The sequence below is a fragment of the Sprattus sprattus genome (genome assembly GCF_963457725.1).
Source record: "Sprattus sprattus genome assembly, chromosome: 18".
Lineage (NCBI taxonomy): Eukaryota > Metazoa > Chordata > Actinopteri > Clupeiformes > Clupeidae > Sprattus > Sprattus sprattus.
Window position 1 is genome coordinate 5,693,506 of NC_137916.1, and position 12,098 is coordinate 5,705,603.

At 43.8% G+C, this 12,098-nt stretch overlaps 1 protein-coding gene across 1 annotated transcript in view; it reads left to right on the plus strand.

Moving 5' to 3' along the window:
• Positions 1-6,134, plus strand: part of ap2a1 (adaptor related protein complex 2 subunit alpha 1) — a 36,615-nt gene extending 30,481 nt beyond the window's left edge. Inside the window, exons 19-21 of the mRNA XM_080856938.1 lie at positions 1,636-1,705; positions 2,935-3,069; positions 4,147-6,134. Of these exons, the coding sequence (XP_080713064.1) occupies positions 1,636-1,705; positions 2,935-3,069; positions 4,147-4,224 (283 nt within the window). The 3' untranslated portion in view covers positions 4,225-6,134. The remainder of the gene's footprint in view (positions 1-1,635; positions 1,706-2,934; positions 3,070-4,146) is intronic.
• The last annotated feature ends 5,964 nt before the right edge of the window (positions 6,135-12,098 follow it).

The following is a 12,098-nucleotide window of genomic DNA, read 5'->3' on the forward strand; positions in this document are numbered from 1 at the left end:
TTTGAATAACCACTCTCAGACGGAAAGAAAACGAGTCTACGCGTGGATGTGTTTCAACAACGGTAGAAAACTGTGTTTGCTCCGTCTTTTACTGAACTCATAATTGACAGTGGTATTAGTACAGTTGAGACATGGGTACAGTTGATACACCCGCCGTAACAGTGTTAACCAGTATGTGAGTAACGTGGGTTTAATTAAAGCACAGCGTGTGTAATGTGTAGCTATTTCATTCCGTTTGTTAACCTTTCCGGCTGTCTGTATTTACTAACCAGCAGCATACGTAAAGGAAAGGGAATTAACCCCAAAGTTAAAAACATGTAATCTATTTTGGCAGCGGAGCATTTTACTCCCCTGCCATCTCGGAATGAAATAGCTACACAATACACACGCTATGCTTTAATAAAACTCACGTTTTATAAGACACCAACAGAGGCACAACAGACAAGTCTTACCATTGAAGATCTTTTTGCACGCCGACGTTCGTTCTGAAACTACATCCAACCATCCAGGTTTATCCATGTTGTTGTGGAGAACGAGAGTTGCATCAATCATATTTCATTAAAACTTCACACTCCTTACATTGGACATATCCAACAGCCTAATTAGAATCTGCATTGTCTACTAAGCAGAAATATCTCCATACAGTAGATTTCCCTTCGTTAAGTATCATTTTGAACTCTCCAGATGACTGTATTGCCCCCGCTCGTCAAGTGAAAATCCCCGGAAACAAGGCTCCTTCTTGGGGATAGCAAGGGCTAGCAAGAGCTAGCATAACTGTCATTCACATCCAATGGTAATGCTACCTAGCTAGGTATGCTAACTGTCGGTATCCATCGTTAACTCGTTAATCGTTAATACTCATGTCACTGGCTTTAATTTGAGAATGGCATGTTAGTACATTTAATATCAGGAGAGTTGATTCATTACTGCTGATGTGTTACTTATATGTTACTAATATGTTACTTATTAGCAGCTAGCTACCTAGCCACTATGTGTTCCAATGTGTTTTCAGTTAGTGAGGGCGTCAAGCTAGCTGTGATAGTTGAGTTGAGCTCCAGTTAAGACCTACGCTATTCCGTTTGACCTCACGGCATTCGTGTAGCATATAAACAACAAACCGAGTCGATTAGAGGTATAAAAAGTCGTGTAGATAACATTTATTCACATAAAATATGTTCTGCACATGAGACCATGACTCCCCTGAGATCACTCGCTGTGAGTGAACCCTGCCTTGGCACTCCCTATAAGAGGCTGGGGTCATCTCCACGCAGGCTGTCACCGCCGTCACATCGGCCTTATTTGACACACCCTTTTCTGAGCTGAAAAATCGGCGTAGACCACCTCTCTCGAAAGGCTTAGACATCGTCGGAAAAACGACCGGATCACATTTAGGCGTGTGCTACATGAGGCAATTGTAACTGCATTAGGAGTTTCGATCGGATCACATGCGATCTGATCGGATCACATTGACACATGTATAAGGGGCTGCTGAGTGTGTTTGTGGTACAGGGGCACTATGGGATGCCAGATGAACAGCAGTATGCTAAATGTGCTAAATTCAAGCAGTCAACCACAAAGTTCCTCAATCTGGCCCTCCTTGTAATCTGACATGCTTTTTGCCCCTCCCCACTGCAGGCCCCAGCAAGAGGCCCAGAAGATCTTTAAATCAGGCCACGGCATTGACACGGAAGTGGTTAAAGCAAAGGCAAGTTTACAGATTACAACCTCTGATGTGGTATTGACACACACACACACACACACACACACACACACACACACACACTCACACACTCCTTTACAGCTTAAAGGGATAGTTCGGTTTTTAAGACATGAAGTTGTATGGCATCTACATCACCAGTGTAATGCAATCCACGCTGACTTACCTCCGACAGCGTCCTGTGAGCAGAGTTCTCGTCCAGTTTTGGTCAAACCGAAAGTAGTCCGGAAGGTTTCTAGACCCAGGAAAATAAAACGTTTCTCTTCCCAAAACATTATGTGTTCAAAAGAGTGATATATTTGCATCCCAAAACCGTTGTAGTGGAAAAAGTCACACCTCGTTATCACTTGGCCCTATTTTCAATTCGCTCGATAATGCAATCTCACAGCTAGAGTCTACCTGTTGATTCTCGGAAGTTGATTCTCGAAAGTTGATTCACCAAAGTTGCCTGAGAGAAACGTCCATCACAGGAAAACGATGAAAACTGAGACAACATTTGATAAAATTGACATAAAGCATCGTTTTCCTGTGATGGACGGTTCTCTCAGGCAACTTTGGTGAATCAAACTTTCGCGAATCAACTTTCGAGAATCAACAGGTAGACTCTAGCTGAGAGATTGCATTATCGAGCGTATTGAAAATAGGGCCAAGTGATAACGAGGTTTGACTTTTTCCACTACAACGGTTTTGGGATGCAAATATATCACTCTTTTGAACACATAATGTTTTGGGAAGAGAAACGTTTTATTTTCCTGGGTCTAGAAACCTGCCGGACTACTTTCGGTTTGACCAAAACTGGACGAGAACTCTGCTCACAGGACGCTGTCGGAGGTAAATCAGCGTGGATTGCATTACACTGGTGATGTAGATGCCATACAACTTCATGACTTAAAAACCGAACTATCCCTTTAAGGATCTCTAAATCTAAAATAGATGAATGGGTACCTACACACTTGTATAACTCTTATTTAATGTTATTTAGAATACCTTTGAATAGGTGTGGAAGAATTAATCAATTTAAGACAAACCGTTTGAAATCTGAGAACAATTTGAGGGAAAATTCAGAGTTTGTAGCGTCTTTTATTTGAAAAAGAAGCATCCCACCTCCCGGTTTGATCTCTTTCCTTAGACCTTTTAAGTGTCTCTCTGTTTCTGACTTCCTTCCCTCCCCACCCCCCCCCACCCCTCTCTCTCTCTCTCTCTCTTTATGTGTGCAGCTGCTGGGTCTTGGGACCGCCCTGCTGGAGAATGTGGATCCCAACCCAGAGAACTTTGTGTGTGCTGGTGTCATCCAGACCAAGGGACAGCAGGTGGGCTGCCTACTCAGACTGGAGCCCAATGCCCAAGCCCAGGTAAGTCACACTCATATGCATGTACTTGTAGACATACACACGCATACATACACACATACACACACACACACACGCATACATATTCCACGCACACACACACAATTGTTGTTATCCAAGCAATTGTTCTCCCAAGTTACTTAAATCTAATCCACCATGAGTCTAAATGACTGTCTCCCACATTTTCTTATTTCTTATATTCACATTTACTTCTGGGCTTCTCTCTCACACTTCCAAGAATCCGGCTGTTTCTTTTGTGAACATAATAGACTCACACTCACACATTTGCACGCACACACGCACACACACACACGCACGCACGCACGTTCTCTGTTGTCTGCCGTGTGTGCTGGCGTGGGGGGCGCAGCTCAGCTAAAGCCTCTGTGTTTCATTGCATCTCACTGATGTGTCTGTGTCGCTGTGTCTGCTGCTACAACTCAAGCCTGGGGAGCAGGTAACACTTCACTCTCTGTATCGCTCTCTTTCTGTCTCTCTCTGTCATGCCGTTTCTTTCTTCCTGTCTTTCTCTCTCTCTCTTTCTCTTCATATTGCACTCTCTTGCTTTCTCTGATCAGTTTAATACTCTCTCTAGCTTTCTCCATCCCTTTCTCTCTCTCTCTCTCTCTCTCTCTCTCTCTCTCTCTCTCTCTCTCTCTCTCTCTCTCTCTCTCTCCCTCCCTCTCTCTCTCGCTCCCCCTCTCTTAGTGCAGTGGTAGACCCAGGCCATTGGGCATGTCATTTGTGTTCAGAACCCCACTCTGTCAGTTGGACCAATGTCAAGTCTTTTGTGACACTTAATTGTGTGTATCTAGAAAGTATGCATGCATGCATGCTATGTTGTGCTGGTGCGGGTGCGGGTGCAGGTGCGTGTGCGTGCGCTTGTGTGTGTGTGTGTGTGTGTGTCATGTCTATGCTTATAGTTAGTGTGCTTATTCTGTGCTTTAGCCTGTATTTAGCACAATAAACTAACTACTATACTCAAATGTAACTGTACCATATGTCTATTGGTATATATTGTATTGTAATATATCATGTGTATTCTCTCTCTCTGTCTCTCTCTCTCTTTCTCTGGTTCCTCAGATGTACCGGCTCACTCTCCGCAGCAGTAAGGACACCGTCTCGAAGCGTATTTGTGATCTGCTAGCGGAACAGTTCTAGAGTCTTCTCCTCCTCCAATCCATGCCTAGACCATCACCTTCCTAGAGCCCTCACGCTGACCAGCGTTCTACTTTCCAGAACCCTGAATAAAGAAAGAAATCTTCAGAAGCATTCGTACATAAGGGAAAAAAAACACAGCCGGCGTTCTGCGTCGGCCATATAACTGTCCTAATTACAATTATTATGATTATTATTATTACTGTTATCATCAGCTCTACAGTTCTTGTTTTATTGGTGTGTGTGTGTGTGTGTGTGCGTGTGCGTGCGCGTGTGCGTGCGTGCGTGCGTGCGTGCGCGCGCATGCATGTTTGAGTCGGAGAGTGTGTGTTAGTTGGCATGAGTGTGAGTGAGCGTGTGGTACAGAGTTGTGGTGATTTTGTTGTGTTCTCCGTCCGGTCTGGTGACTGAAGCGTGCGTTGTGCTTGTGTTGGCAGCTGGTGCGCGCATAGTGCTGGGAGGGTGAGTGTGTGTGGAGTGGTTGACGTGCACTAACATTTCAACTTCAGAGAGCATTCCTGTGAAGTGTATGCAGACACGAGACACGCACCAACACACCTCCCGTAACATTCCTTGTAGCCTTGGATAGGAGGATGCACCAAACCCCATTCCCCTACTTGCTCACATGCACAAATCTGAGGAATTGTACAGATGAAGTAGAAATACACCAAGGCAGACGATTGCCTGTAGATGGGCCAGAAACTTGCCCCTTTACAGCCCAAACACCCCCCTTTCCAATCTTCCCAGTACAACCTCTGACTTTAGTGCTCTTTGCTCTGACCACACACACACACACGCACACACACACACACCATGTATCACTGCAAAGATTCCAAATCAACATTCCCATATTCCCAAGCGCAGGAGAGCAGGCTTAGTGCACTTTACCAAGGCTCAGGCAGGGGAGATCATGCACCCGTCATTGAACCTTCATTGACCCCTGATTGACCCCTCTCGTGGGCTCACCATTTATACCCCCATGATTACTTCAGAGATGAGTCAAGAGTTTGTGATTGGTTGTAAAGTGTGTATTTTTTTTTTGTTTGTTTTTTGTATTTACTTGTCTATTTTGTCTCATCTCAATGCTGATGTAAGTGGTGTGTTAACTTGAAGCTTGTTGGCCCATTTCATTGTTTTGTACATTTCATGATTTCACGGTGTGGTTCAAATGTTTGGGTTGTGTCCAGATGACCAGTTCTCTTCTGTTAGAGGAGAGATGGATGATCGTACCACAGGGCAGCGGGAGGGAGATGAGGATGTCCTTCGTCTATCCGTTTATCTGCCTGCACGTGAAGAACGCAGCAGAGTATTCTTATGTATACACACACACTACAGAGATATGCGGTGAAACATCAGCCCTCGGCTATTGCGGTCAAATAAATAAATACATAAATATATATATACATACATGCACACACACAAACACACAAAACACAATACAACACATGGGACTAAAGCCAGAATTGTGTATTGAGTTGTGGTGAGGTTGTGTCCGATGTTCCACAGCACCTGTTTGAGCACTTATCATGTGAACATGTTTAAATATGCGAGTGCACTTACACTAGTCTGAGAACACACTAGTCATCAATGCATACACACATCTTAGATAGCAGAATAAAAGCAAAGAAAGATTAGGACCAAACCAGCTGCCAACAGTCAAGCGCAACGTCAGGGATCATCTTGCTTTGGTTCAGCAGTAGGTGTGTATGTGTGGGATGAGTGTGACTGTACCATATTATAAGAAAAAATAATCTAATGAAGTTTATGGGACGCTGTCATATATGTTGAATAAGGAGTCACTATGCTTCCCTTGATGCAACTTTGCATTCAGTGGGACTATGTCATTGTAGTTGAATTTGAATCATTGTCATATTTGTGTGCGTGAGCGTGTCTGTGCAGTATCCGCTAGCTAATACAGCCCCATTGTATCGGTGTTGAACCTGTCAGATACCTGTGTTAGATTCCAATTTACTCTGTACTGAAAAATGTGAAAGTAAAACTATGCCATATATTCACACGTCTCTCCAGGCTTCATCTGTGTGTGAGTTATGTCAGATTGGTAAGACACGTTTTAGTGTACGAGTGGTTAAAAGAGATTGTGTAGATTATTTAGGTGTGCTCTGGTCTTAGTTTTATAAGGGTTCTACCACACTATCTAGGGAGAGTGAGCAAGTATGTCCCTTATTTTCATTGTTTATTTGGTTTGAATTTTCAGGAATAAGACGTGCGTTATTTTATCGGCCTGGCACATGAGCCACTGAAATTGACAGCCTCTCACATAGTTTTTACTATTACTTATCAGCGCATAGTTTTTACTATTACTATTTATCAGCGCTATGTCAAATGCAGCATCGTGGCTCACACAAATGCAATGTAGCAGAAGTTTTTCTAAAAACCTGGATTTTTATCCAATGCCGGAGAAGCGCGCAATGGAGGCGGTCATCAAGAGGCTGTAATGGCCATCAATCAAACTGCCTGTAAACAATTCCGCTACGTCACAAAAATAAATGTGCACAAACTTTGCAGGTAGGTGAAAAGCTACCTGGCGACATCAGGGCTTATCATATATTTAATATCGCAAAAGCTGTAATCTTTTACGACATAACTGCTGTAGCCCATAGGTGTTCACAAGTCAAACGGTAAAATGTAAAAGTTTCTTATTCAATTAGATAGACATTATATCATAGTTTTAGATTACCAGCAACCACACTATCCCAATGTCCCACACTATCCCACACAAACGTACTACTCGTTCCACATTTGGTCTGTTTGCATGGTTACCCCATCCAGGTCAAAACGTTTTTCAATGGATGTCATTGCATTTAGGTTGAGTCGTCTGCAGTGCGGAGTGTAATTTAATTCTATTTTATTTATAAAGCGCCAGAACAATACAATTGTCTCAAGGCGTTTCACAGAGCCCAGAGCTTGGACCCAGTTAGTGCAAGCACAATGGCAACAGGGGCAACGAAAAACTCTCTGTAGTGTAATCTATGCAAGCTATCGAAACGATTAGCTATTTTGAAGAATAAATAGTCAAAATGCCTGTGGACTAAGAGAAATGGAGAACGATTTGGTAGCGTGCACAACATTTATAAATAATGCAGGCTATCTCTTACGACCTGAGTACATGAGTAGGCTAACAGTGTTTTGTAAATACAGCAGAATTCTCAATCATGGTATTTACATGCGGCTACGCAATAATCTACTACAAAATAAAAAAAGGAAAACTGCCGTTGCGCACATAGAAACGACTGCCGAAAGGACTATAACTGCAGTGCTAGTCTGCCTGTATCAGTGGGGGCGATGTCTCCCCCTCCCTTTCAGTGGCGGGAGAAAGATAGCGCCCCATCCCTCCTAGTCAAACTGCTGGGGTCCTTGGGCAAACTGATGATGTCGAACAAAAGGAGCGTGCCCGCGCGCGCGTCACTGGAGAGTGCTAAGCGCTCATTGGCTGAAAATGACATCACATACAAATGTACTATTCTTGGCCTCTGGAATCGGCATTACCTCATCCTTTTCCTCCCTCTCTCAGGTATAGACATTCAACAACAAACAGCGATAACGTCGCAGATCGAGAACGGAGGGCAGGGAGAACACATCTCCACCGTAGACCGGCGTGACGTTTCGAGTATTTATCGGAGGAAATACTGAAGAGTTAATATTTCGAATATTATTGGCAAACTCCAGCACGCACTGCGATATAGGATTGTCGGCGTGTACTTCCTTTAAATGCATTGAACTTTTATGCCACATCGCTTTTGGTTTTGCACCTATTCCTCCCAGCGATTCGATATTTTTTCTGCATATTGGAGATAGAAAACACTGGTGAGTTAGCCTACAATTATATCATACTAATAATTTTGTATAAACTTCATGCAAAAAAATTGTCCAATATCCGTGCATTTCTTAATGACTTAATTTACTGTGATAGACAATGCATCAACTTTATGCATTTTTAACCCGTGCCATATGCCTAATATTAATTGCTGTGAAAAATAGAAGTGGAAATATGTGTAGAAATGAGGTTGTGAAGTTGTCCGTGCATCTGCGTCATCTCTTGTTTTGGCTCTATGAAGTCACTCCACATGCTCGTTTTTTTTTTTTTGCACAGAGTGCGCCTCAGAAGAAAGGAGGATGGTGTTCCACAGAGAAAGAGCTAATGAGCGCCCGCTGCTCTCCTGCATTCTGCCGCGTCTCTACCTTGGTGCAGAGACAGATGTAACACAGGTAACCTAAACTAAATCCATCTCTAAATATTTGTTGGTCATTACTGTAGTCTTCTCTTGCATTTATATGAATGAGAATGTTAGTCTTTGTTTGACCTATTTCGTTTTCTGGAAGTGACATGAGCTCATCTGGGTCGCTGGCGCTGCTAACCTAGTTTTATTGTCCTAACAATGGTGTATCTGTTTCCTCACCGGTTGTAGGACAGTCTGTCTGCGCAGGGAATTTCCTACGTGCTTAGCGTCAGCCGCTGCTCCCCTCAACCAACGTTTCTCCCCAAGTCTCAGTATCTCCGGATCCCCATAGACGACTCCCTGCGGGACGACCTGCTGCCATGGATCCCACAGGCACTACACTTCATTGGTAAGCCCACTGTGCATCCCTGTTCACATCAGCTTGCATTATCAGAGTGTTTGCATGATGTGTATTTACAGTGTCTCTCTGTCTTGCTCCATCTTAGATGGGACCATGTCTCTAGGATCAGAGCGTTTGCATGATGTGTATTTACAGTATCTCTCCGTCTTTCTGTGTCTCTGTCTTGCTCCATCTTAGACAGGGCCATGTCTGTAGGATCAGAGCGTTTGCATGATGTGTATTTACAGTATCTCTCCGTCTTTCTGTGTCTCTGTCTTGCTCCATCTTAGACAGGGCCATGTCTGTAGGATCAGAGCGTTTGCATGATGTGTATTTACAGTATCTCTCTGTCTCTTTGGCTTGTTCCATCTTAGATGGGGCCATGTCTCTAGGATCTGAGCGTTTGCATGATGTGTATTTACAGTATCTCTCTGTCTCTATTTGTCTCTGTCTTGCTCCATCTTAGATGGGGCCATGTCTCTAGGATGTTCGGTGCTGGTGCACTGTGCTGCTGGTATTTCTCGCTCTCCCGCTCTTGCTGTGGCCTACATCATGTATCGCCTAGGGATGGACCTGGATCATGCATACAGGTGGGTGTTCATACGTGTGTGTGTGTATTAATGTGGCATATATTTAAGCAGTAACCTTACAGCCCATGTGCTGATTATAACTAAAGAGCTTTCTGCCTTATTAACAGGTTTGTCAAGGAGCGCAGACCATCCATTTCCCCAAATTTTAACTTCCTGGGTCAGCTTCAGCTCTTCCAGGGAACTCTCACTCCCATGGGCACAAATGCACACCATACGGCTGAGCCGTCTGATAGAGCGTTGGACTCACTACAGCCATTCCATAACAGCGACCACACAGATTGCATTTCTTCTGTTTTGCTATCTACCAAACTCAACCCTAGCAAGGAACACGTTCAAGACACAAACCTAAACACTCACTGTGAGACCTCCCACAGTACACTGGCACAGGGGCAATCAGGTTCAAGCAAGGATGATACCGCAGCTCAAAGTGGAAACAAAGTATCGACCCAGTCAAAGTCTCCTGAGATCACTCTCGCTCTCTCCGACAAGTTCAAGAGTCTCACTCTTTCCCTTCAGCCCACAGAGTTGGAAGCTCCATCAGGGGCCCGGCAGAATCTCCAGAAGCCCACCACACTACAAATCCCATCAGCCTCCGTGTCACTCTCAGAGAAACGCAAACGTCTCACTTTAGCCCTCACCCCTGTGAGTGCCTCCGTTCAGACACCACAGAGGGGCAGCACAGAGTGCAATAACAGAGGCGAACCCCGGCAGGTTGCAACTAGCAGTTTGAAACTCCTCCACAAGGGGGAGTCAGGAGGGCAGCACAGAGCCAGGAAGTCACAAAGGAAAGCAGAAGAAGAGAAGGAGAAGCCGAGGAAGGCTTCAAATTCCCGGCTCTCCAATCCACAGCGAAGCTCTTCAAAATCTGTTCCAAGAAGAAAGGACAGAGAAGAAAGAGAGGTACCAGGCCTGAAGGATACAGAGGCCAAGCAGAGAGTGATCAAATGCCACCAGGGGGAGCCAGAGCTTAGCAGACCCAAACCAGAAAGTATCAAAGAGATTCCCTCCGTGCACATGAAGGGATCTCTACAGAAGGCGCCACCATCCACCGCAGTGGAGGCGGTGGAGGGGTTAAGTGGTACTGCTGATCTCATGTCTCCGCTTAGTCTCACTGTTAATAAGCTGTTAGACTGGGGGGAGAGGATGCTGCTCGGGGTCCTGCTCGGCCCCCGCATCAAGGTGGGACAGCCTGCCTTACCCTACAGGTGCTGAACCAAGGGTAGTGTGGCCGATAGTAGTCTCGTTGGACAGTTGGAAAAACCAGAGAGTGAATGGAAATGAATGAGTGAATAAAAAAAAGACAAGTAAAAATCAGGCATATCAAGGGAAAGAGTGAATGTGGGACTTTCTTTGTGGATTTTTGTTTGACTGAACAGAGCCCATACTTTTTCACTAGGAGAGCTGATTTCAAACCTGATCTTAAACCTGTAGTAAATAAGATGAATTAAAGAACTCAGGATGCCTGAACCCAGAGCAGGGCTCTCTTGCTCAGGCATTTGTGGAACAGAGACCCTTATTGCATGTTTATCAGTTATTCTACATGTGACAGGCATACACGCTCGTCTGTTAATATGTGATCACATGTCATTATTTATTTTCTCTTAAATAGACTGTTGGTGTATCCTATCTTTAAAATAAGTGATTTACAAGTGTCTGTACTTTTCAGAGACCTATAAATGCCTGAGTGTGTGGATGTATTATTTATTAAAATTACATTTATTAAATTATTACTATTTATTAAATTGATATTTTGATGATGGTATTTTAGCACCACAGCTTGTACTGAAATCACAGTATTCATTAAAGCTGAAAGTTTATACTGGTCTGACTTCATCTCTTTGACTCACTCATTTCAATTATGTGGTTACAATGTACCTGGGACGATTTACTACAGAGCACAAGCATCACCACCATCATGTACAGTGAAATATATGGTAACCTACAGCGTATTTAGAATTCCTAAGGCTACCCAAGCTCTCACAAATAATCTAAGGAACATTTGGAAGAAGGGAAAATGGTTTCCCATTAGACAGTTCATGCCTGATCATAGGTTCTTGATAGCTATTCAAATAGGTATATTGCCTTACGTCACGTTCTAACAATCTCCAGCTGTAAACTGCTCAGAACGTCATTTACTCAGAACGTGCTCGATTGCATTTCAGTTGAAATATAAAGATATTTTAAACATATAATCTCAATTTGGAATGCATCAGAAGTAAATGTGCACTGCATCGCATACATCGGTTTGTTAGAAAACGAACATTTTGCGGGAAAGCTCCAAGCGATATTTCTGTAAGCTCTGTTCTCTGGAAGAGGGGCGAGTCAGCAACACTCACTACGCCCATGATCATGAGTCACATCCGGCTGGGCGCTCCCTGTTGCTGAAATTCCATGTGGACCTGCATTAAACCAAACATACACCCTCCCCCTAAATTCTCTCTTGTGCCTGGCGCGAATAAGGGACACTGCAGCCTTGGCTGCCCTGTCATTTTAGTCGATGCTCTAACATAATTGTAAAAAGTAGACTACCGAAGTGCTCTTCGTTCCTCGATTTGACCTCGATGCTTCTGCAATATAATGAATTCATATGACTAAAGAAGAAAAGGAGATATAATAACGAACAAATTAACTATCAGCTCTTGCTTAGTCTAATAGATACACTGCAGAGTAGTGGTCTTACCCAACGGGCAATCACCAAATAAGGAAATG